At 48.9% G+C, this 22,972-nt stretch overlaps 1 protein-coding gene across 1 annotated transcript in view; it reads right to left on the minus strand.

Moving 5' to 3' along the window:
• Positions 1-388: 388 nt before the first annotated feature.
• ATRN (attractin) overlaps positions 389-22,972 on the minus strand; it is a 187,386-nt gene continuing 164,802 nt past the window's right edge. The window contains exons 28-29 of the mRNA XM_075420254.1: positions 6,917-7,031; positions 389-5,895 (exon numbers count right to left, since the gene is read on the minus strand). Coding sequence (XP_075276369.1) covers positions 5,771-5,895; positions 6,917-7,031 — 240 coding nt within the window. The 3' untranslated portion in view covers positions 389-5,770. The remainder of the gene's footprint in view (positions 5,896-6,916; positions 7,032-22,972) is intronic.

Below are 22,972 nucleotides of genomic sequence, written 5' to 3' on the forward strand. Positions count from 1 at the left end.
TCGACCACACCACACAGCTCGGTGTCATCGGCAAACTTGCTGAGGGTGCACTCGATCCCAGTGTCCATGTCACCAACAACGCTGAACAGTGCTGGTCCCCGTACTGACGGTGCCGTAGGTGAGGGTGACGGTCCGGGGGACGATGGCAAAGCAGTGTGCCAACACCGCAGCCAGCCCCGCGCTTCGGTGGAGGACGCGGCGTCTTGTCCCTCCTCCCGAATTCGGTACAGGGTGAACGCAGCCTGCTCCGGGAGACACGAACACCTTGAGATCCACCATCACTCGCCCTCACCCCAGCCACGAGTCTTTAAAAAGCACCTTGAGTTACTTCTTCCCCCTATTTTAAGAAAGGGGGGGGGAAAAAGAAGAAAAAGTGAGGGGAAAAAAATTTTAACCAGATCATCTACTTTTTATTTCAGAGGAAAGATTTGCATTATTTACTTTTATTTATATACATGTACTTCACATTTGTATTTAAAATGCACAGACCTCCCAATAATTTTCTCGTTCCTGCTTTAAATTAGCTGTTATTTTACAATACAAAAAATTATACCAAAAACTGCAGTCCTAAATGTGTGTATGTATAACACCCACAACCCCCGGCAATGAAATAGTTTACAATACTTGCTCCTATTTACATATGAATGCAATAAATGCTAAATTATACATATTAACAAACTAAGCTCAAATCTGAACACAGGTAAGAATCGTAAATAATTACAGAACAAAGAAAAAAAAATCCAGAATACAATTAATTCAAGGATCTTTGTGTAAAGAACATTTATTGTGCACAAATTTCAGAGTAATACAAAACTCTATTTTTATTTTCTTTTTCCCCCCTTTTTCTTTTTTTTTTTTTTACAAAAATGGACTGACGTATGTTTCACTCCTCCACGATTTTTTGTTTTTTTTTCTTCTCTCTTCTGGCGAGGTTTGTGGAGACAATGATAAATGGAGAGGTAATGGCTAAAGAACTCCAGTACCTGGAAGACGCACAGAAATAGTCCACGTGTAGTGTTAGAACAAAGTAATAACTGAACAAACCCTGCCCTGGTGCAGAAGCAGAAAAAACCAGCACATATACATTATTGTAGTATTCCTAGCCTGGGAAACTCGTCAAATTTAAGCAGCCACCGACACAAAACAAGCACGAATTGGACTAGAATTGCCAAAATTCGTGTCCGAAAACAAGCCACGCGGGTGGAGCGCTCCCTTCCCGCTGCCCCCGAACGCTGGCGAGCATCTCTCCATCTGAAACACGCGCGGCTCCCTCCCCAGCTTCCCTCCGGAGGCTCCCAAAACCCAACCCCCCCTCCCCTGGAATATTCCCAAATGAAGGTATGAAGGAAACGGGAAAAGAAGGGACATCAGCAGCGTGCCGCAAGCGGGATGGAGGAGTTTAAAAGTTGCTCCCGGCATGGAGCGGCCGCTCTTTGCTTTCTCGTAAGCTCAGCGCCAGCGAATCCCCCCCTGTTCGCAGGGATAAAGGGTTCTGCGGGTTCTGAGGCGCAGCTGATGCTCCGTCCCCAACTCAGGGTCTCGTGGAAAACACAAGTATTTGATTGGTAACCTCAGGAGCTGTTAAGGATGGAGAACCAGCCTCGTCTTTGCGGCGCTGGACTTTCAGCGGGTCACGGGAAGAGGTGAAAGTTCTACTCCAGCCTCCTGAGCGAGGGGATTCCACCAAAAGCTCGTTTCAGCTCATTTAGGGCTAAGCAAGCTGAGCTGCCATTTTAAAACCGTGCTATAAACCCAGAGGCTATGCATTTTGGTAAACGTTCACGGCAGAGAAAATGATGTTTCTGAGCAGTATTTAGTATGGAAACCCGCCCTAAGAAGCGCGTACCTCCCATCAGGGGCCATCGTGCTTTTCGGGTGCCACCCCATCACTTTTTGGTACATCAGTCGCTACGACTTGATGCTACTCACAGGCATTACCCCATCACGTACAGCTTTATTTTGGCAATTTCAATACAGCGCATTTTAAGCCCAGGAAGAGTGGCAATGACTCAAAAGCTGTGTCCCATGAGCCTTCTCGTACCCAACACCTTGACCCACACCGCGGCAGGGTCTCCTGTCACTCCTGCTACAACAGCCCAGAGAAAATCCTGAGCTAAAAAGAATGGAAAACGGCAAACCTGAAAAATGTATGTTATTTGGAGATCCAATGGCACTGTCGCTTTCTAGAAAAAAAAAAGGGCTACAACATTTCCGAGTTTTTATTAGTTTTTTTAAAAGGCTACTCTCCAAGAATAAAAACGTTCTGAGGGTTGAGACCTTGAACGCTGAATTTCAGCCAGTTAGAAACGCTTGCAAAGAGTGATTTTGAATGGAAATCACCGGCACAATCTTAATGGTAGAGGCTTAAACTGCTGACTTAATCCTCCAAGTAATGACTACTTTAAGTACATTTATTACCTGTCGTCAAGCGTTGGGTTTTTTCCCCTTTCAAACAGAAGAGCTGCACTTTACTTCGCTTATACATTTAAGTGAAATGCATTTGAATACATAAAAGTCAAGTTATGCCTCCCTGCTTTATACTGCAAGATATCACGGATATAATTTGATGTTTCTTTAAAGCTCTGGAAAGTTATCGAATGCTCATCATATGAAGAAGTTATTAAGACAAAACTCATACATCATTTAAAATGCATCAAAAATACATTCAATAATTTTCTGGTTTATATACACTTTAAATCTTTTCCATGTTCTGCACGCTACTGTATAGTTTATGTACAAGTGCAAAATCGGTGTGTTATTTTTCATTTATTTACAGATTCTCCCATGAAATAAGGTTGCTCTTCCCCGTCCCCTCCCAGCCACCTCCAAAAGAAATCAACCCATAAATCCTTCACTTTTGATATTGGCCTGGTGATAAACCACTGGCAATTCTTCTTCCCCCCATCCCTTCCCACCTTCATCTCTATTTTACCTTGAAGTTGGGATGACACTGTTTGCAGCAGAGATATGTATGAGCGTTCTCTCTTTCCCTCATCAGGATGGAGATCAGATGCAGAGCAGGGCTACGTCCTAAAGGAGCTGTTTCGTTTCCTTTATATAAATAAGTCTTGCTCCTCTATTTACATTTTTTGGTTCTGCTGAACCTCCAAGTTGGATCGTTTTCACTCGTCTTTCCAATATCTGACATCTAACTTCATGGCTACGCTCCTGGGCACACTCCGCTGTGAGCTTCTGAGACCAGACAACCCAGCTCTCCGCGGGGGGACAAAAAACCCCCAACCCACGCTTACGTCTTCTTGTTAACATAAAAATACATCACCCCTCCAGGCCTACTGTCCTGAAAGCTGTTCCTGCTCAGAAAAACCCAAGCAACAACTTCAAGCACCTGCCTAAGAGCTGTCCTGAATATGGAGACTTAAGCCCAAGAGCTTTCTCCAGTTGGGTTGGCCGTTCTCCTCTCAAAGAAGCGTCAGAAAAGCGAGACAACGACGGTTCCGAACATGGGGATGTGCGCCACGACTGAAAACACGCAGAGTAATAACAGGGGAGGGATTTTCGTCCAGTGTTCTTTCTCCGGTTCAGGTTAGCCCTATACACATAGGAAGTTAGAAAATACTTTCAGGAGATGAATCTGTCTGAGGTAATCTGTGCATCAGTTACAACTCCAATTGCCTAAACCCTTTCGTTCCAAAAGACAAAGCTCACCCCTTTCCCTCCCATAATTTCTTTTCCCCAGAGGGCATTTAAACTTCTAGTTTAGCAACAGATGCCTTTTATATATATACATACACACACACATATATATAAAATGCATTTTTTTTCCACAGTATTTTTTCTGCAGTCCTGTTGTATTTGTGAAATGACACATTAAATCAGAATTATAACCCACCAGGGTCTTTAAACCAGCAGGCTGTCTCCCACCACTGCCGTCCGGACACGCACAGCAATTCACTTCTTTATGGCGATGCTGCCGCGCTCCAAAGAGCTCCTTCAAAATACACGGTTAAAAAAAAACCCCAAAACAAAAACGAGTGGCTGCTATGTGACCGCTCACCGAAACGTGCACAAAAAGAGATGCGGTTACTTGGGTTTCATTCAGGAAAAGGGTGCTGCCTGGCCAGAAGATTCACGAGCGCTTCCCTTCGCTCCCCTCGGTCACTTCTCCACCTCATACGTCCTAGATGTCCTCACCAGAAACCAGCGACCCGAATGAAAGCGCCCTTACTGTGATCAAGCAACAATTACACGCCTCGTTCGGCACCTTCACGTAACGTCTTCCTACCAGCTTCAACGTCGCAGCTTCGCCTGGCCCCGGTGCTGCGCCGCGTTCCCAAATCCAGGGAGACACCGGGCAGCGGCACGCACAGACCGATGGGTTAAGCCCAACCTTGAACCTCAAAACGTGACCCCAAGTAGTCAGGGTGCTTCGGCTGGTTTGATACATCCCCCAGAAGCCAAGCCTGCTCTTTGCAAGTCCCTTCCTCTCACCACCAAGCCACCTTCTTCAACATGTAGGAGAGCTCAAGCCCAACGGGAAATACCAATAACTGCTCATGTAGAACTCAAATGTGTGGCGAAACGAAGCTGCTCTGCTTGCTTTTTATTTAAAGCTCCTCTTTACTTCATCCTCAAATGATCTGGCACGCGGAGTGTTGCTTTTTACACCCTGTAAGGAGACGGAGCGAATCTTTTTGCTGAGGAGCGATGCCTCTGAGCCCCTGCACAGCTCAGCTCTCATCCAGAAGAATGGCAGGAGGGAAGGGAGAGGGAAAGAGGACAAACGGGTAGAGAAAATCGGAAGAAATATAATGTATCTGACCTGGAACACAAACTGCTTCTACTAAAAGCGCCGGTGAAACCAGGAGTTCTGTTGCGAGATACTGAAACTCTACTTTCCCTCCAGATATTTCCACCTGGTTGAGTAGTTTGGTGGTCAGGAAAATGCCATTTTCCCCTGACTGCAAGTGATATCTCACAGAGAACACAGCTTGCCTTGGGTGACTATACAGAAGTGTGTATACATACGTTTAAAAGGAATATAATTAGGTTAAAAAGAAACGTGGGTAGCAGTCTCCTCACTCCCTAGATCTGTTCAAGTCTAGGCACTTGTGTGTGGTGTACTCCAAGCAGGTTAAGACTATGTAAACACTGAGTCCTTCAAAAGCAACATCCAGCTTCTCCAGGCATCGCACGTGGTCTGAGCAACACGCGACATCAACCTCTAAACCATCCCAGCTTTGCGTTCCTGGTGTTCCGGACCATGGCGACTACAGAAATGCTGTCTCAGGAAGAGAGTTCCACTTAAATAATGAGGTAATAAACATATATTATTAAATGAAAACAAAGGATGAAGATGCTCTGAAGATTAATAGTAGTGTTTATGTGTTGAGAGCTGACACCTGTAAACACTGCATCTTTTTCTTTTTGTACAGTTTGATAAATACACGAACTACAAAGCACTTTCCATGTATAAACCTGAGTGTCATTCATATTGGACTACGGTTCTATTTACACTGACCATGAACGGCGGCGATCGGATGTTACCGGACCTGCAATAAAATTAATTTCACTTTAAACTCGAAGAAAACAAAGGAGCAATCTGAAGCCACGTGTCAGTAAAACTTAAGTGGAGCAGTTGTCAAATCAAGCCAGCGATCACGTAGATGAGGGAAAAGGTCGGGTTCAAGGAAGTCGTGTTTTTCTGAGTGCTTCCAGTCTCTCGTCACACAACTTGGAAATCTTCCTCCTCCTCCTCGGTATTACTTTTCCGTTTTGTTTAAAACCCTAGACAGTTTCTGATGTCCATGCATCAAATACAGGTTCCTGGCTGTGCAGGGGGCTGCTGTTTCCGATTTCGTATTGCACCCGATTTCTCTTTGTAGGCAATTGGCATCTGTTGTGAAATGTCCACCAGCGCGCTGGCCACCGCGAGACCTGAGGCAACGAAACAAAACGGTCACAGGAACGAACCCTTCCACCGCTGCCGAGAGAAACCCTCCAAGCCGCAAAATGAGTATCATTTTTTGAGCTCTTCTTAAGAAAAGCAAAGTAGAAAGGCGTTTTGGCTTAAGAGATTAAACTCTAGCGGCGATTCGGAAATAAGCTTTTAAATATTGTACGTTTTATTGCAAGCAACTGCAGCAGAAAAAGGTGGGAATCAGAAGCGTGGGTATTAATGGATGTGAAACCCGTAATACTGAGAGAGGTGTCTTTCTCTGCACCGGCAGATGTGCTGGAATAAACCCTGAGAGCACAGGTCCACGGAGGTTCTGGTGTGCTTCCCGGACACCCGCCACCTCTCCAACCTCCTCCCGGCAGATCCGCAGAGAAACCACTGTACCACAGCTCACAACCAAACCGCCCCATCTCGGACCCAGCTCATGCTCCTTGATTGATCCTCTGCTTCACCGTGCTCACCGGGCACTGGAGAAACCCCAGTTAAATCACCACCTGCCCAGGAGATCACGTCTCAGTGCCCTGACATCAGGTTGAAGTAACAAAAGGTGGGAACAACAAAGCCTTAAGCCGGATGGAGAAAATTTCTCAGTTCAGAGCTGCCAAGAGCAGAGCACAGACGCTTTGAAAGGACTTGACGTCTCCCTACAAACAGAGCTGGGAATGAAGGGGAACAGGCTGGGAGAGGAGTTACCTCCATAAGTAACTACTGCAGACCTGTCTGGACCAGACAACTCTTTATCCCCAGCCATAAATTAAAGTGTACTCCAGATATCAACTGTTCCTCCATCAACTGACCCAAGAAATGGAATCAAACCTCAGGTCGGAAGCTGGCAGGGCCCAAGCTAGCTAGCTTAAACCGACCCGAGCACCTCCTCAGCTGTGGTGTGGCTCCAGGAATTGCTGTGAGATCAACTCTGAAAGGGTCAGGCGAATCTGTGAGGCTGGGGAAGGAGCACGGAGTTACTGCCAAGCCAGTGGAGACAACAATATTCCTCACCTGACTGTCCCGGTGGTGGTATACCCCCAAGTCCTCGAGGCAGCCTCACAAACACGGAGAGGACGGCTGCTTTGTTCCCGAAGCAGGGCTCCAGCGCTATCGGCTTCGGTACCGTCTGCAGCGAGGGAAGGCAGAGGAGAAAAACCAGTGTTAGACGGCGTGTGACACCCTCCCTCTTCCCCCAGCGCCGTCGTTTGCAGATCGTACAGGCTTCAGGGCACGAAGCGCGTTTCTGCGCTTGGCAAATATCCAGCGCGTAGCTAGCGAAGCTAAAACCAATGTCAGTAACAATCAAAACCCTACTCATTGCAAAAAAACACATCTACTTAATAAAAATCCAGCTATTAAAAAGCCAAGCACTGCACAAGCCTTGTAGTTCTCCCCTAAATTTAATAACTAAGGAGCAGCTTATGCTAAATAACAGTATGGAGGTTTTTTTTCCTTCAAACCCATCAGCAGCGTATCCCAAACACCGGCACGTCACCGCTGGGTCACCGGGCAAGGGCAGGGTCCTGCACCTGGGGAGGAACAACCCCAGGCACCAGTACAGGCTGGGGCGGCCCTGCTGGAGAGCAGCTCTGTGGAGAGGGACTGGGAGTGCTGGGGGACGACAGGGTGACCATGAGCCAGCAGCGTGCCCTGGCTGCCAAGGAGGGCAATGGGATCCTGGGGTGCATGAGGAGGAGTGTGGGCAGCAGGGCGAGGGAGGTTCTCCTCCCCCTCTGCTCTGCCCTGGGGAGGCCCCATCTGCAGTCCTGTGTCCAGTTCTGGGCTCCCCAGTTCAAGAAAGATGAGGAGCTACTGGAGAGAGTCCAGCGGAGGGCTACGAGGATGATGAGGGGGCTGGAGCATCTCTCCTACGAGGAGAGGCTGAGGGAGCTGGGCTTGTTCAGCCTGGAGAAGAGAAGGTTGAGAGGGGACCTATAGATATGCCTCTGAATATCTGCAGGGTGGGGGTCAGGAGGACGGGGCAAGGGGCAACGGGCACAAACTGAAGCAGAGGAAGCTCCAGCTGAAGATGAGGAAGAACTTCTTCCCTCTGAGGGTGACGGAGCCCTGGCCCAGGCTGCCCAGGGAGGCTGTGGAGTCTCCTTCTCTGGAGATATTCCAGCCCCGCCTGGCCGCGGTGCTGTGCAGCCTGCTCTGGGTGACCCTGCTTGGGCAGGGGGTTGGGCTGGGTGACCCCCAGAGGTCCCTGCCAACCCCTGCCATGCTGGGATTCTGTGACTCACTGCGACTTGGTGGTTCAACTTGTGTTTCCAGAGTTTACCTCCACGTAACACCTTCAGAGCACCGCATGCAGTAACACTGTAAAGAACACCAACCCCCAAACCGCTCTCTCTTTCGCCACTGTTTCCTCTAAGCTGCGTTCCCCCATTTTTGTCCTTTCTGTTCTTTCCCAAGGGGTCCTGCTCACTTTCCAGTCGCTTCTAGACCGCTCTGGACGATGCTCTCGGGCAGCTGGTTGCTCTGGGAGCTGAAAGTGCGTTAGGAAGTCTACTGGCTTGTACTGTCCTGTTTTAAACTGGACAGCAGAGGATTCAGCCGAGCAGAGGCCCGGTTTGTGATCCTGGCTCCGGATCTGGTTTCAGTGACCTGGCGAAGGGCAGATGGGCTCTTCTTCTACTACTCTTCAGGAGCAGTCCGAAGACGGACTACTCTTAACACGCCTTACTGAAGCCATTTTACTTTGAATACGAGTATTTCACACTTACATGGACGCTAAATGAAGTTTTCAGGTAAAATGTGAATTAAAATAAAAAGGGAAGCCAGCTTTCTCCCACCCTGGAGAAGCAGGGGACCGGATCCCTTGCTGACCCTCAGAGGCTCTGAACATCACCCTCCCACTGTACTGTTGTGAAGATTCGATTTGAATGATCAACAGCTAATTTCAATACATTATTAGAAAGACAAAATGCAACGGCCCAGCCCAGAAACAAAAATCTGTTCTCAACAGAGCCAGGTGCCGACCCCACACACAATTAACAATTAATTAACCCCAAAATAAGCCAGTGCTTTTTCCACTGGTGAACTGAAACCCCAATTACACGCAACCAGCGTTATTGTGGGATGGTACAACAGTCTGATGGGGATGCAAGTCTAAGTCCATGAGTACTGCTACAAGAGAGGGCCTTCTTTTGTTCCACGTAAGCAAAAAAAGCTAAGAAACAGATTTTACCCAGTATGTTCAGTGGAGAGGGGCTTTTCACAAGGGTGTGCAGTGATAGGACAAGGGGGAACGGCTCTAAACTAAAAGAGGGCAGATTTAGATGAGATATTAGGAAGAAATTCTTCCCCGTGAGGGTGGTGAAACCCTGGCCCAGGCTGCCCAGAGAAGCTGTGGCTGCCCCCTCCCTGGCAGGGTTCAAGGCCAGGTTGGATGGAGCTCTGAGCAACCTGGGCTGGTGGAAGATGTCCCTGCTCATGGCAGGGGGGTTGGAAGCAGATGGTCTTTAAGGTCCCTTCCAATCCAAACCATTCCATGATTCTTGTATAGTATGGACAAATTCTACCCTGGTATTAACGAAATAATTATTGCTTTTTCCAGTAGGCATAAAACTGTACGACTGTACTTAAATGCTCAACAGAAACTCAATACAATGCAAGACACTGAAAAAACCGAACAGGAGTCAAACAACGCTATGAAATTACTGCTGCTCAATGAAAAAGGAGATGACAGTAAGGAAAACGAAACTTAAAACTGTTTTCATATCTCATATTTACTGGAACGATCGCAACCACAATTTGTTCGTCTGTGCAAGGTAGATAAATACATATTCTGCAGGCTGTAGCGATGTAAGCTGCCGTCTGCCTGGTTGACAACTGCAGATTTCATCATCTTCTCCCCACCTCCACCAAAGGGGTCGAACCCCAACGCTCTTCCCACAAAGCAACCGAGCATGCCCTGGCGCTGTATCCCACGGGCGACTCAATTACCGGAGGTAATGGAGAGAGCACAGCGAAGGCAACGGCAGAAATACAGCCCAGGGGCGTCTGGCGCGTGAGTGGGAGCGTGCACCGAGCGCAAAGTTTATTTTCATCTTGGAAAGAGCCAAGGACAGTACTTACTCCGCTGTTCATAAAACAGTCCTGCGGAACCCAAGCGTGGTGCCTGGGAATTACGGCGAGCAATCGCGCTCGTCCTCAGTGGTGAGAGCAGCAAAGACCAAGCAGAGCAGTAGCAGCGAGGAGAAGAGAAGGAAGAAGGATCAACCAAACAAGGCTCAAAAATGATCCGAGGGCTGGAACCCCTCTGCTGTGAGGAAAGGCTGAGGGAGCTGGGGCTGTTCAGCCTGGAGAAAGATGAGGAGCGACTGGAGAGAGTCCAGTGGAGGGCTAAGAGGATGAGGAGGGGACTGGAGCATCTCTCCTAGGAGGAGAGGCTGAGGGAGCTGGGCTTGTTCAGCCTGGAGAAGAGAAGCCTGAGAGGGGACCTTCAAAATGCCTCTAAATATCTGCAGGGTGGGTGTCAGGAGGACGGGGCCAGACTCTTTGCAGTGGTGCCCAGTGACAGGACAAGGGGCAACGGGCACAAACTGAAGCAGAGGAAGCTCCAGCTGAAGATGAGGAAGAACTTCTTCCCTCTGAGGGTGACGGAGCCCTGGCCCAGGCTGCCCAGGGAGGCTGTGGAGTCTCCTTCTCTGGAGATATTCCAGACCCGCCTGGACAAGGTCGTCTACAGCCTACTGTAGGTGACCCTGCTTGGGCAGGGGGTTGGACTGGGTGACCCACAGAGGTCCCTTTCAACCCCTACCATTCCGTGATTCTGTGATTCTGTGACTCTGGAGAGACCTCAGAGCAGCCTGCCAATACTTATAGGGGGCTTATAAGAAAGACGGGGACAAACTTTTTAGCAGGGCCTGTTGCGATAAGACAAGGGGTGATGGCTTTAACCTAAAAGAGGAGAGATCTACATTAGATGTAAGGAAAAATTTTTTTACAATGAGGGTGGTGAGGCCCTGGCACAGGTTGCCCAGAGAGGTGGTCAATGCCCCATCCCTGGGAACATTCCAGGTCAGGTTGGACAGGGCTCTGAACAACCCGATCCAGCTGAAGATGTCCCTGCTCACTGCAGGGGGTTGGACTAGATGACCTCTAAAGGTCCCTTCCAACCCAAACCATGCCATGATTCCAATCAAAAGGCTTCTGCAACTCTTCTCCTTTCCCAGTGTAATTTCTTCCGTGCAACTCTCCTCCAACACGCTTTCTAACGTCATGGGGATGCTCAGCAGCACGCCCACCACCCTCCAGCCAATATGCAGGAACTGGAGGCTGGAAAACACTTCTCATGGTCACCGAATCCAGCCCTTCACTAATGTAGGTGACTGCACATAAAAGTGCAATGCTCTGCTTTAGAAGTTGTTAACACTTCCAGCCTGCGCCATCACCTCTGCGAGACCTTTCCAGAGGCTCCCTGCTACTGGATCTCACTGCTCTGACACCAGAAACTTTCTTCTCATCTCAACTCTTTCCCAACTAAATTTATTCATCCATCTGTCATTCTTCTGTGCCTTAACCTTCTCCCTGGGCTTTACCCTGCTGTACATCTTGGCCTTCGTTTGGCTCATCTGAATGAGCAATGCTCTGAATTTCTTCTCTGAACACAAACACTCCTTTCTCCAGCTCTCCCAAGAGTCCCTCTCCACACCTCGTCTGCTGCTCTGGACCACGGCTGACCTGAGAGGCATTACAGGCTTTGACAGGGCCTCTGTAACGGTATCAAACCCATCCCGATTCTCTTGCACATCATAAAATGGTAAGGAATAGTAGCTGTTCATTATACAGCTCTCCATCATAGAGCTGAAGGGACTTTGAGAGCAATTTGGCTCATCTCTCAGTCCCGAGCAGGACCCTTTCTCCTCCTCTGCCCTTTCCAACTAATGAACCCTGAGCGTGCAGCAGAAACTCTCCCTCAGAGTCCCTATGGGCGCCATCTTTCCTCTTCCATAGGATTTTTATTTCGTTCTTCAAGGTCATGCGTCTTCCTCCTCTCTGCTCTCCTGATGCCACTCTGAGGAGCTCCTATGTGGGTATCACTGGTGCTGAGAGAGCCCCAAACAGGCAGCCAGCGCTGTGCCCCAGCCAGTGACAGCCACCTAAAATTTAGTGCTTTTTCACGGGGATGAGCCTGACCCTCACGCTGCAGCGGGTTTTTCATCCATCTGATGTACCACGGATAGTCGAGGGCAGAAAACATAGCTCTGAGCCTCCTTCCTTCCCTTGTCAACCTGCTCAGAAAAGCTGAGCATTAGTAAAAAACTGTGTTTCAGGGCATGGGGAACTTTGTTTCTGTTTATTGTGCAAAGCAAGGAAGTCTACTTTCTATAATGACGCATCCAAAATCTGTCAGACGGCTGCAAGCTAATTTGGAAGGAATTAAGCACAAGATCATCTTGCTGCAGCTAATCTCCATCTTTAATCTAAAAGGGGGAAAAATGGTCTATCGTCCATCAAAACCAGCCGGTTTCCTGAGACAAGCTGCAGTTAATAACAGCAAAAAAACCCCCCAGAATAAAGAATCAAGTCCTGCAAATTTATTTTTGACAGCACCAGTTCAGGCACCTGCTTTTTGAACTGTGACTCACGCTGCATCTCGTCTCCAAGCGTGTGCTCGCCCGGCCAAGAGACAAAGCGCAGCCTGATGAAATGACTCACGCGCCGAGTGACGGGAATGATGAATTTGGTGCAAGCAAGAGGTCAGCCGGGAGTGAAGGGCACACTGTGCCCTCTTGTGAGACACGGAGCAACCCGGCGGTGGAGCCCGGGGACCGCATTCTGCAGACACGGAGGAGAACACATGGATAATTCAACCAGCAACTTCATGGCTGTCTTGAGTGTGGATCGCAGCCACAGCTGGCCTTGCCGTGAGGCTCCTCGTGTTTTGACACGGCCTGTGTAGGTGCTACCACGGCACAAAGCAGCTAAGGAGAAGCTGGCTGGCATCATCAGGTTGAATTTTTGTGGGGAGACCCAAGAAGGGCTCACATCTCCTTTCCTTCCCCACCTCTGCAGCACGCATGCGCCCTGTTTGGTTTCTGGATGCTCTTGCTGGAGATCCAAGATGTTTTTCTGCAAGAAGGTTTGGAGTGGACTTGGAAAGCAGAGCTCAGGTCATTCTAAATGCTTGTGCTTCAGTCTGACAGGCGGCTTTTAACGGCCCACTTAAAAAAACCCATAAAATACGTAGGTCTCCAAACTTTGTAACACCTTTCATCAGATGGTTAAAACCAGCCTCTGCCAGAGACTTTCCCTTCGACTGTTTTGATAAACTCATTGTTGAATTATAGAAGCAATTCCTTTTTATTGAAGGCTTAATGGCACAATAAAGTAGACATTATTCAAATCTATGCAAATAAGGCGCATCCCTCAGACACTTGGCACATGACGACTGCTTCGCGCGGCGCCTGACAGCAGAGTCCCACCCCGGGAGGGGGGCACAGGGGGGAGAGCAGAGCCCAGCTGCCGGAGTGGGTGGACGAAGACCACAGTTAATGGGATAAGAGGATCTCGCCTTTGGTGGTGGGTGAATCCACATGAGCCAAGTAGCCATCCAAAGGCCCGTCAGCCAGGAGCCGTGCCCCGGACTCACGAAACACAGAGCGCGCCTGCAGCCAGCCGACGCGTGCAGAAGCAGCAAGAAACATCTGGCCAGAAGACTACGTCCCTTCTGGTTGCCACCAGGATGGAGGTCAGCGAAGGGGATGCATCTGCGTTATGAACAGACAACTGCAGCTCGTCTACCCGCCAGGCACCTTCCCCTAACGCTACTTCTTGTCCTCAAAGAAATATTGTGAGTGTGCTGGAGCGACAATTTTATGCAGCTGATAGTCCAAACCCTTTCTCCTGCAACAGACTGTGACGGTTCCTCCACACCAGCAAAGCTACGATGAATGGATAAGGAATGGGAAGAAAAAAAAACCCAACTAGGAATCAGGATAGCGCAAATGTCAAACAAAGACCAACAAAGCAGCAAAGACCCCTCAGCCTGGCGCAGATTTAAACACGCTTCAGTGGGCAATGGGCACCATCAGGAAGGTGCATCACAGCATCTGGTTTTTAACTGGGAAGCGCTACCACGCGTTTTAGGCAGTGCTCGGAAACAGTGACGACCTTTCTTTTGGATGAAAATACAGAGTTTACGGTATTTTACTAAGCGGTCACACAAACCCGTTGTTCCTGGAGGCAGCGAAATCTCTCCTCAGCTGGTTTCCAGAGATGACTTCACTGGCCAAACCCAGCCCTAAAAAGCCAAGCCACTTCTGTTGTCCATGAGTTTTGATATGGACTTAATATGTGTAAAGCTTCAACAATCATAGAAGTTAAAAGCACTAAGAGAGACCTATTAGGTCATCTAATTAATCCGCCTTCTCCAGCAGGATTTTCTACACCAACGGGGGCATTTGCCAGGACTCTGGGCTACCTCTCGGTGACCCAGGTGTGGAGTGCACTCCCAGTTCCCTCGGGAGACAATTTCACAGCCAAATGTTTTCTGCAATCAAGCTGAATGGCGTGATGCTCAACCTAAACATCTCTTTTTTATTTAATCTCATTATTTCTATTTACGCTGCTTACATTCGACAAATTTGGGAGGTTAATAATGTGTCACAGAGCTAATGGCTAGAACAATAAATATTCTGTGTAATTTAAAAAACACAGCATCAATTTTGTTTAGGTTCCGTAATATACTGCCAGCAAAAGGCTTTTCAAAATATTTTGAAAAAAAATACTGTAGGGAATTTTTTTCCTTAACAAGAAAACATATTTCTGTGGTTTGATCAAATAACTCTTACATGGTTTTCAATTTCCAGTAAGAAAATTAAAATAAAGGAAAAATCTTATGCTGGGGGAAGAGAAGAGGAACATTACTGAAACAGTTCAACTTTATTATTTGATTCCACTTCTTCAGATGATTTCACTCTGTAGAAAAAGGGTCAAATTCCATTTGCAAGTTTTTAAATTGTGCCATTAAAAGCTGACTGAACATTTGTAAAATAAGTTACAAGCAATTTTCTATAAAAAATAAGAGTATTAAGTTTTAAAAATCATATTCTCAGGGTAATATGTATGTCCTCCACGACAGAGATGAATGAACTTCCAGCAATAATTTGCAGTAAATGAGTCTAGATTAAAAATTTACATTTACCTTGTCCCTGATATCTACCTTGGACGTGACGCAAGAGCTGGGGAATGAATTGCTCACAACTCCACAACGGGTTCCTGCATGTGGCGAACTAAACAAAAATCATATTCCAGCTTTTCACAGAATCACAGAATCCCAGCATGGCAGGGTTGGCAGGGACCTCTGTGGGTCACCCAGCCCAACCCCCTGCCCAAGCAGGGTCACCCACAGCAGGCTGCACAGCACCGCGGCCAGGCGGGGCTGGAATATCTCCAGAGAAGGAGACTCCACAGCCTCCCTGGGCAGCCTGGGCCAGAGCTCCGGCACCCTCAGAGGGAAGAAGTTCTTCCTCATCTTCAGCTGGAGCTTCCTCTGCTTCAGTTTGTGCCCGTTGCCCCTTGTCCTGTCGCTGGGCACCACTGGAAAGAGTCTGGCCCCGTCCTCCTGACCTCCACCCTGAAGATATTTAGAGGCATTTCGAAGGTCCCCTCTCAGCCTTCTCTTCTCCAGGCTGAACAAGCCCAGCTCCCTCAGCCTCTCCTCGTAGGAGATGATGCTCCAGTCCCCTCCTCATCCTCATCCTCATCCTCCCCATCCTCCCCTGGACTCTCCAGTAGCTCCTCATCTTTCTTGAAGTGGGGAGCCCAGAACTGGACACAGGACTCCAGATGGGGACTCACTAGGGCAGAGTAGAGAGGGAGGAGAACCTCCCTCGACCTGCTGCCCACACTCCTCCTGATGCACCCCTGGAGACCACTGGCCTTCTTGGCACCCAGGGCACACTGCTGGCTCATGGTCACCCTGTCGTCCACCAGGATTTTAGATGAATGCTAACAGTCTGAAATGGAACACGCAGATCTGAGCACCCCGAGTTCCCAGGAACTGGGAGCACAGACGTCAGCCAGCCTCGCGGGGCACCGACTTCGCTCCCACCGCCTTGAACAACCGCTTTGCTATTTCAAAGCGCGCATCGTCCATCCAGCACAACCCAGACAACAAGCTCTCGGCGAAGGCAAGGATTTCGCCAGGCGAGTTTCTATTTCCAAAGCAGTCACCCTGAAATGACAAAGCCTCGTGTCACAGCTTGGAGCTGCTGCTCACGTAAGCCAGCGCCCGCCCTTCCCCTTCAACTCCCTGCTGATGCCTCGGGGGGGGCGTGAGGGACAGATGAGGCCACGGGTATCAAATCTGGGCAAAGGACCTATGGCCAGTGGTGGACATTTATTTTGATGTCGTACGGGTGAAGTCGCAGGGTTTTTCTGGCGGTTCTTTCCGACTGCTTGTCTGGTTTTTGCACATGAAAAAGTGTACGTTAAAAAACCCAACGAAACAGGACAGTTGGATGGAGGCTGCAAACACAAGACACAGAAAACAACTACTTGGCATCAAGGAATGCAAACATTTTCCCGATAATGTTTCTGAGAAGCTGCTGGTGTAATTGGTACTTCAAAAAGAAGAGACACTCGTTTGCACTAGAGGGAAAGAAGAGCTTAGAAAACCCTCTCCCGTGGGAAGCTTTGTGCTCCTTCCTCTCCCTCCAGCCAGTTCCTCCTTATCAGCCCAAACTGGGGTCCGTCCTCCTGAAAACTTTACCGTCTTCAAACCTAAAACTAGTTAAATCTCAGTTATCAGCCAGATATTCCCTAAATACACGGCAGGCTTAACAGATGTCTCTGTTGATCTCACCATAGCTCCTTTCCAAACGTTTATATTCCATATTATATTATGGAAGTGGCAAAAGTTCCCCCCCCTCCCCAAGTCGCTAATTTCGCAACAGAAATCAACACAAGATACCTGGCAGTAGTTAACTGGAAAGAATTCATTAAGTGAAGGTTTTATTGGGTATTTTTGTTGTTGCTTTCGCGGTACGGCTCACAGCCAGGCTACACGGAACTCCAGCGCAGCTAATCCGTTTCACACAGCTCGGCTGCCCAGATAACGCTCCCTCCTCACCGCGGGCACCTCCAGCTGGCACGGCATTCCTTCAAAGGCCACCACACGCCTCGCCACGAACCACAGAGCGGGCCAGCACAAGCAGAATGAACGTGAAATACAAAGCACAAGCTGGGATGTCACAGAATCACAGCATGGTCGGGGTTGGAAGGGACCTCTGTGGGTCACCCAGCCCAACCCCCTGCCCAAGCAGGGTCACCCACAGCAGGCTGCACAGCACCGCGGCCAGGCGGGGCTGGAATATCTCCAGAGAAGGAGACTCCACAGCCTCCCTGGGCAGCCTGGGCCAGGGCTCCGTCACCCTCAGAGGGAAGAAGTTCTTCCTCATCTTCACCTGGAGCTTCCTCTGCTTCACTTTGTGCCCGTTGCCCCTTGTCCTGTCGCTGGGCACCACTGGAAAGAGTCTGGCCCCGTCCTCCTGACCCCCACCCTGCAGATATTTAGAGGCATTTCGAAGGTCCCCTCTCAGCCTTCTCTTCTCCAGGCTGAACCAGCCCAGCTCCCTCAGCCTCTCCTCGCAGGAGAGATGCTCCAGTCCCCTCCTCATCCTCGTAGCCCTCCGCTGGACTCTCTCCAGTAGCTCCTCATCTTTCTTGAAGTGGGGAGCCCAGAACTGGACACAGGACTCCAGATGGGGCCTCTTTGTGCATCCTTCATCACCGGGATGCAATAGGAGGGCTCCTGCCATCCGCTCACACACTCAGAGCGACTCTTGTGAGTGGAAGTGCTTTGGCTAAAGACGAGGAGACAGCTACACACCGACATCCCCCACGCTACACTCGGGGACCTTAGAAATGCCTATAAATATCTGCAGGGTGGGGGTCAGGAGGACGGGGCCAGACTCTTTCCAGTGGTGCCCAGCGACAGGACAAGGGGCAATGGGCACAAAGTGAAGCAGAGGAAGTTCCAGCTGAAGATGAGGAAGAACCTCCTCACTCTGAGGGTGACGGAGCCCTGGCCCAGGCTGCCCAGGGAGGTTGTGGAGTCTCCTTCTCTGGAGATATTCAAGACCCACCTGGACGCGGTGCTGTGCAGCCTGCTCTGGGTGACCCTGCTTGGGCAGGGGGTTGGATTAGATGACCCACAGAGGTCCCTTCCAACCCTGACCCTTCTGTGATTCTGTGACATTTTTTGAACGCCTTAGAGTCAATGCAGGGAGCAGCTCAGTTAAGCAGGAACCAGCAAATGCTAGCAACCCCACAAATCATACATTAGAAATCAAACTGCATTTCAAAAGGCAAGCTAACAAGCCCGAGCAGCCTGCCTTAGACAGGTCTGGCGAAATAAAACCAGCCCTTCTGGCCCTGAAGGCTGTGCGTGAGCCATGTCCAGCAACTGCCACATCACATTAAGATTATGCAGTTTATGTTTTCCCGTCTCAATTTCATCCCCTTCCTCCAACCATTATCCTTTTGAGGATAATGAATGACTCTCAGCTTATTTATACCACTTCTGAAAAGCCCTGACCTGCTCGGTCCCCCTCCAATGCATCTTGATAGCCTGGTCATTTCCACTTAAGACTCTTTTTCCATCTCACAGCTCAAGCCTGCCATCCTTGCAAATTTGCCCACTTGCACGAGGACCCCCAATTTCAGCTCTGCAGCACGGCGAAGCAGGAGGCTCAGTGTTCGTCGTGCTTATGCTAACCCAGCTCATTTTAACCGAGGCGGCTTGGGAGGGGTCACAGAAGCTGGTCCATCAGCAAATTTGATAAGACTAATAATGGGTCAATAACATGTGAACTTAATGGGAAATAAGTCACCGAGAGTGGCAACCAGAACAGGATAACAGCCCTAAAAACAATCAGCTCCTTGGCCCTTAGCTGTTCTCCACTGAACTTCTCTCCTTGCACAGAACAGCCCAACGCCACAGGGCTCAGAGCTACACGTAAAAATTAAGATGAAGTCACGCTGTAGAAGTGCCGGAGCTGGACGATGCTTTGTTCCAAATCATTCCTCACCACGGTGGTACCCATGCAGCTTCCCCACACCCACCGCCCTGTCCTGCACAGGGCTTCTCTCTTCTCTGCTCCTTACTGACGGTTGCAACTTCATCGTAATGTAAAAGGAATTTCACAAGGCCACCACACAAATATGAAATACAAGCAGGCTGGAAATATAAATCCGTGGTACCCCTTGCCCACTCCTAAATCAGCCCACCGCTTAATCTCTGCACTTCTCGAACAGATGGGACCTTCTGGCAGTCTTTAAGCAACTCAACAGCACTTTCTTCCGTAACAAAGCAAACTAAATACTAGAGTGGGATGCTGTTTTCCAACATTTTTTCTGCTGTTTTTAAGGAATCAGCTAACTGGGTGAGCTGACGTCTGATTAAGGATTTGCAGCGAAGCTGTTCTGCCCTCAGAAGCTTAACGCAGCAGAAATAAACGCACCTCAGCACGAAGGTACAGAACACGCTACATGAACTTCAGCAGGATTCTGCTCACCAAACGCTTTTCTCACTCCATTTAGGCAACTACAGATGTGGACAGCCTGTCGATCACAGACACAGAAATCATCACCTCTTCGCAGCGGCTTTGCACGCCGGAGCCCTGAACACAGCACAGCAAAGGCTGCTCTACGGACCAGTTCTCCAAGGCAAACGCTCTGTTTCACAAACATGTTTTTCAAATCCTCTAAAAGCTTCCAAGACAACTTTTTGCTAACTTCAGCATCAATTTTTCTAACGCAACAGCTTTCTTGTTGATCCTGTAGGTCGTTTGCTCAAGCTAAGCTACGCTGTGTGCGTGTTCTTCCCAAGAATCTACAAGCTTTAGCTTCGTGCCTTTACCAACTTCAAGATACCTGGAAATCAATGGCAAAATTATAAGCTTTCCAAATCCTTCCAGGAAAGCTTTTTCTAGTAATCATTGCAGAGGACCACAAGATGTAGATTAATTAGGTAACAAGACCTACAAAAGCCTGAGTTACCATAATACCAGTTCAGACACTTTGATGAGCCCTAGACACCCAGGGATGTTAAATACTCTTGGAAAAAAAAACTTGTAATAGGCAGCACCTCAGAACGCACAAAAAGCTGCAGAGAAAAGCCAATGGATTTTGTAATAACTACGCAAATTTAGTGTAGATTTGCGATCCACCAGGTATTCGCTGAGTGGGAAATACACCAAAGCAGCTAGTTACGTGTTGCCTAGCCGCAGACTGCAATATGAATAGTTTCCCTGCAGGTAAATCACTTTCTATTACTTCTAAGTACCCCAGGAAAAATACTAATTGAAAACACAGTTCTAATACTGTCCAGCTGGAAAACATTAGCTTAGGATGGAACTAGCTTGACGCTGGCTGCCAGTTGGCTAGGCACAATGGAAAAGGAAATTAATCTCTTGCAGACAAGACATCCCATTTTCCACTTCTCCTTTGTAACCCTCAAATAAACTCGTTATTAAGCAAAGGCTTTGATTCCCATGGGGAAAGAAAAACATCAACGCATTTATGATAACAGAAGTCTGGATTTCTTGCACTAAAACGAAGGCTCTCAAATTTTGACACAGAGAAAAGCAGAGCAAGTGGAGAACAGCTTACAGTTCAACTACGTAGCAACATTTCTCTTCACTCTTTTCTTGGCTAATAATTAAAGAACAGACAAAACACAAAGAAAAGTGCAGTTCCACAATTCTGTAACATCCCAGCCCATCTTCCTGCAGCTCCCTCCTGCTAAGAGTTTTTCTCCCATGCAGGTGCAAAAGGGCTGAGGAGAAACACCAAAGCTGACCCCATAGATATTGAGACTGCTTTTTCACTTCTATTTGAATTCATTTATAAGCAGCATCCAACAGGCCAGATTATTTGCAGCCCTGAGGAGAAGGACTTGGGGGTTCTGGTGGATGAGAAGCTCAACACGAGCCGGCAATGTGCGCTGGCAGCCCAGAAAGCCACCCGTACCCTGGGCTGCATCAAGAGCAGCGTGGGCAGCAGGGTGAGGGGGGGGATTCTGCCCCTTGACTCCGCTCTCCTCAGACCCCACCTGGAGTCCTGCGTCCAGCTCTGGAGCCCCCAACACAGGAAGGACATGGATGGGTTGGAACAGGGCCAGAGGAGGCCACGAAGATGATCCGAGGGCTGGAGCACCTCTCCTCCGAGGACAGGCTGAGGGAGCTGGGGCTGTTCAGCCTGGAGAAGAGAAGGCTCCGGGGTGACCTTAGAGCAGCTGCCAGTGCCTGGAGGGGCCGACAGGAAGGATGGAGAGGGGCTTTTCACAAGGGTGTGCAGCGACAGGACAAGGGGGAATGGCTCTAAACTAAAAGAGAGCAGATTTAGATTGGATATTGGGAAGAAATTCTTCCCCAGGAGGGTGGTGAAACCCTGGCCCAGGCTGCCAGAGAAGCTGTGGCTGCCCCCTCCCTGGCAGGGTTCAAGGCCAGGTTGGATGGAGCTCTGAGCAACGTGATCTGGCGGAAGATGCCCCAGCCCATGGCAGGGGTGTTGGAACCAGATGATCTTTAAGGTCCCTTCCAACCCAAACCATTCTGTGATTCTATTTCAGAAGCATCATTCCCAAGGTTGCTCATAACTCACAAGCTTCCCGAGCCTCCTCTCCTCCATATGATTTCAACTTTGCTGAAACATTCCAGGCTTTCACATATACATTTATCCCCTATCCAAATTCTCCAAGATGATAAGAAACCCCATACAAATCCCCCCAAAACTGAGTGACTCTCCTTGTCATTGAAAAGCGTCCTCGTTCTGCACCCAGATCTTCCAGCAGATGAAGTTACCTGCGGGCATAACCGTCCACGTTCCTGACTTGCCTTCTGGTTACTGTACAAGGTTTGTGCTCCCTGCCTGAATCAGATTGTCTCGTTTGTGCTTGAAGTTGATTACAAAACATTTGTGTGAATTACCACCACGGAGGGCAACTGGTGGTTGCTAACAATTTCTGGGTCTTAAAAAGGACATCTGTCCACAGTCTTACTTCTCAGGCTTAAAACCGGCTTCTCCACCCGTTGTTGAGTAACCCAAGGAGGTCAGGCAAGTGAGATATGGAAGATGACAGCAGACAGGTGAAAGCAAGGAAGCGTAGCTGTGAGAGACAGAAATATGAAATCCAGTCTGCGGCGCTGCCTATGGCAGCACTTCAAGAGAGAAGAGTTCACCATTCCTATAATCAAAGAAAAAAATGAGAAGAAAACAAAAAGCAGGGAGGTACGGAGAAGAAAGGGAACAACAAAGCCCAAAGGAAAAAGGGAAAAGCACTGCCAAGCTGCACCACAGGAGAAATAACACGCTAATCAGAACTTCAGAGCTCCAGAGTTTACTATCTTCTCCGTAGTTCACGAGCGTGGACAAACTTGTCAGAGGGATAAAAAGCTGGGGACGGTTTTGTTCTGGCCTGATCCTAAAGGAGAGGTGCTTTTAGCTACCTTATTTCCAGAAACTGGGGAGAGGGGAAGGTAACTGTCCCCAGACAGACAGACAGCAACCCCAAACCAGCAGCAGCCAGGCTCCAAGCCTTGCAAACCCGCCTCCAGCCCGACGGGAACATCCATACGCATCCCACGGCTTCTTCGACGAAGCAATGAAAGAAAAAGGCTGCTTCTAATTTGTTGAGTGACAATCCAATTTCACAAGCGTGTATTTCAAAGTCTTGGGGAGCTATTAGCAGCTAATGACTTCCAACGCCTACCGTCCTCCGAACACAAGCGTGGAAATGGTAAAAAGGCAGCAGAACTGACTGATCTGGAGTCAAATGAAAGCCAGCGGGGAGCAGAACCGCTCAGAGGCTCCAAGGAGAGGTCCCAGAGACAGGTCAGCTCAGCTGCCCAGCCACTCAATTACCCCAAATTACTGAGCGCCTTTGTGAATTTTACGGGATTTTTCACTACCCTCCAAGGGTCACCTCTGCGAAACAGGGACAATAATCCCTGCCTTCAGAGCAGGGTAACGATTAACTCGTCAAGCACTCAGATCTAGGGCAATGACAGGAACCACACAAGCTTGGGACGAACGGTTTGGATGGAACATGGT

The sequence above is a fragment of the Opisthocomus hoazin genome, chromosome 5, assembly GCF_030867145.1.
Source record: "Opisthocomus hoazin isolate bOpiHoa1 chromosome 5, bOpiHoa1.hap1, whole genome shotgun sequence".
NCBI classification, from domain to species: domain Eukaryota; kingdom Metazoa; phylum Chordata; class Aves; order Opisthocomiformes; family Opisthocomidae; genus Opisthocomus; species Opisthocomus hoazin.